Source organism: Elephas maximus, chromosome 11 (assembly GCF_024166365.1).
Source record: "Elephas maximus indicus isolate mEleMax1 chromosome 11, mEleMax1 primary haplotype, whole genome shotgun sequence".
In the NCBI taxonomy this organism is placed as follows: Eukaryota; Metazoa; Chordata; class Mammalia; order Proboscidea; family Elephantidae; genus Elephas; species Elephas maximus.
Genome location: NC_064829.1, coordinates 94,827,696 through 94,830,866, shown reverse-complemented (window position 1 = coordinate 94,830,866; position 3,171 = coordinate 94,827,696). Strand labels below are relative to the sequence as shown.

General features: G+C 40.4%; 1 protein-coding gene across 1 annotated transcript; it reads left to right on the top strand.

Annotated features, from left to right (window-relative positions):
• Positions 1-2,164: 2,164 nt before the first annotated feature.
• Positions 2,165-2,968, top strand: LOC126085984 (vomeronasal type-1 receptor 4-like). Its single transcript, XM_049901900.1, has one exon. The coding sequence runs from the start codon at positions 2,165-2,167 to the stop codon at positions 2,966-2,968; it is 804 nt and encodes a 267-aa protein (XP_049757857.1).
• The last annotated feature ends 203 nt before the right edge of the window (positions 2,969-3,171 follow it).

Sequence of the window (3,171 nt, the reverse complement as noted above, 5' to 3'; positions counted from 1 at the left end):
TCGGTAAATAGCAGCCAGGAAAAAACTTTTTCAGGACTATTCTCTGGTCCCCAAGTCTGAGCTGCCATTGCTAATACTGGTGAAATGATAATTGCAGTTCTGTGGGGAGGTGAGGTCACAGAATCACTAACCTATATCTCAGGGTCTGGCTGCCTCCCTCCCACACAGGTACTATCTCCTGTGACCGTCACACCGAGCCCACCATCCACACAGTGGGAAGGAATCGGTGAGTATTTTCTATTTCAATATGGGAGACAGAGGGTATGAAGGAAGGAGGAGTAGTAGGAGTCTGGATAAGAGACTATGTCAGAAAAAGGCATTCTTCTGTGTTTGCAGCTGTCCTAGTGTCAAAGCCAGACAGGAAGGGGAAATATTTCATGAGGCGTAAGCTGAGCTGGCAAAGAAAGACGAGGGTCCTAGATCTTACACTATATCCTGATGGCTCCTCATGTAATTTAACGTAATCCTCACTGACAGTGATTGCTGCATTTAATCCAAGTGACAAGGAAACCTGATTTTTAAGGAGGTTATTGACTATAGTTTTAGAATTAATTTGCTGTTCAGGTTACCTTATGGGAATCATAGACCAAACTTTCAGGATCTCTAGACTTGTGTTTATAATACCTGCATGCTTGCAATAAAGCCTCTGATAAAGCTACAGGCATCATCAAATCCTGCCCAGATTTGTACTTGAATGGTAGTCCCTGAAATAGAAATGTTCTCTCGGACTCTGGGGGTATGAAGTGCATAAAGGAGACAGTAATTGTGTCTCTGATGGAAACATCCATGGTGTGTTGATTATGGTAAAACTGTTTTCCTTCTTCAAAGAAGGGAAGCAGTTTTTAAGGAACGTTAACTTTATAAGTCTCACACAAAATTGTGAGGAGGAAATGTATCTTGTGATACTTCCCCTGATTCAAAATAGTCTGACAATAATTCAAACATTTAGTATTTTAATTCATACAAAAACACAAACTTTCTTGCCTTCAGACTTCAGGTTGCATGAGTCTCTAGTATTTTAATATCTCTCACAAAAGTACAGGTGGTAACCAAAAGGTCAGAAGTTGGAATCTACCAGGTGCTCCTTGGAAAGTCTATGGGGCAGTCCTACTCTGTCCCATAGTGTCCCTGTGAGTCAGAATCCACTCCACGGCAACGGGCTTGATTTTTTTCGTTTTTGTTTTACTTAACTCAGCTATTAACAAATAGACAAGTATGTGATCTGACATTTTTAGTAAGTTCATTTTTACACTACACTATTTCATCACGTATTTGTGTTTCACGTCCCATAGTTTTGGGCATATTATGAGATTGTTCAGTAATAACTGTGACAGGTGACAATGAACCTTTGTTCCTAGAAAAATGAAAATGTTCCTTAAGTCAAATTGGTCAGGAGACAAGTTTGTTATGGCATTATATTGTAGTCGGTGCATCCACATTTCATGAGGAGATCTAAAGCTTAATTCATAATTGATATTGACCTATAGAATAATTACACAAAACATTATATTATGAAACATCTGAGATTGTTTAAAAATCCCAGCAATCTAAAGTGAAATGTAGGATGTAAAAATAAAACTAAATTTAGATCTGTTTTATTTGAAGAACACACCTACATAGCATTTTAATATAGCATGGTGGTTCAATGCACTATTTTTGTTACCAGCCCAGCCAGCTTTGGGTCTCTAATTTGCCTTCATTTAAGTGTATGGATTCAGACAAAAAAACTTACCCTCTCAGTGTCTAAGCACTCTTCTTCTTTATTAAGAAGTTGTAGTATTGTCTGTCTGACTCATAAATTTGTGAAGAATAAAGATAACACATGTATATCCTTCATTGCAGTGATTCCTTTACTGTAAGTGATCTTTATTGATTATACATTCTACTCTTAAGCCTCTTAATGGAAGAAAAACTTTAATTAATTATTTCTAAGTGGGAATTACTGGTAAGTGGAGAATATTGGATTTCAGTTGACATGATACATGTGGCCCACAGCTCATGTTCCCATACAGGACTCTCTGACTCAGAAGACAAATATCAGTTGCTGAGAACCATCAGAATGGATGTCAGGGAACTGGCAATAGGAACTGCCTGCTTATCCCAGACTATAGTTGGAACCCTGGGGAATTTCTCTCTTCTTTATCATTATATCATCCTTTACTTCATGGGGTGCAGGTTACGGCCCACAGAATTGATTCTCGCACACCTATTTGTAGCCAATTCCATGGTCCTTCTCTCTAGAGGAATCCCCCAGACAATGGTATCTTTTGGGTGGAAAGGTTTTTTCAATGATATTGCATGCAAGCTTTTTACCTATACTTCCAAAGTGGGCCGGGGTGTGTCGCTTGCCAGCACCTGTCTCTTAAGTATCTTCCAGGCCACCACCATCAGCCCCAGGAACTCCAGGTGGGCAGGGCTTAAGGGAAAAACTCCCAAGTACATTGGCCCCTCTATTTTCATGTGCTGGATAACACAAATGCTGGTAAATATCATTTTTCCTATGTTTGTGATTAGCAAATGGAACAACACAAATATCACATCCAGAAAAGATTTCGGATACTGTACTTCTGTTCGTCACGACAAAACCAGAGACTCCTTGTATGCAGCATTGTTATTTGTCCCTGATGTTGTATGTTTGGGGTTCATGACCTTGGCCAGCGGCTCCATGGTTTTCACCCTCTACAGACACAAGAAGCAGGTCCAACACATTCATAGGAACACTGTCTCTTCCAGATCCTCTCCTGAGTCCAGAGCTACCAAAACTATCCTTCTCCTGGTGAGCACCTTTGTCTACTTTTACACCTTCTCCGCCATCTTTCACTGTTATTTGGCTCTTGCTGATAAGCCCAACTGGTGGCTGGTGAACACCTCTGCACTAATCCATGCATGTTTCCCAACTGTCAGCCCCTTCGTTCTCATGAGCCCTGTCTCCAGTGTCTGCAGGCTGTGTTTTGCCTGGAGAAGATAGACAAAATCCCCTCACCTTTCGGAGACATGGGAACAGCATGTTTTTGCGCAACGTTCAGTTGTTTACTCACTCATCTTCCCGTCATCTTTTGATGCACAATTATGAAAGTGTTGCATTGCAAGAGCTGACTTCTGCTCCCACAGAAAGAATCAAATGTAATAGCATTGGCAAAGGAAATGTCACGTAATGATGTGTTTGTAATT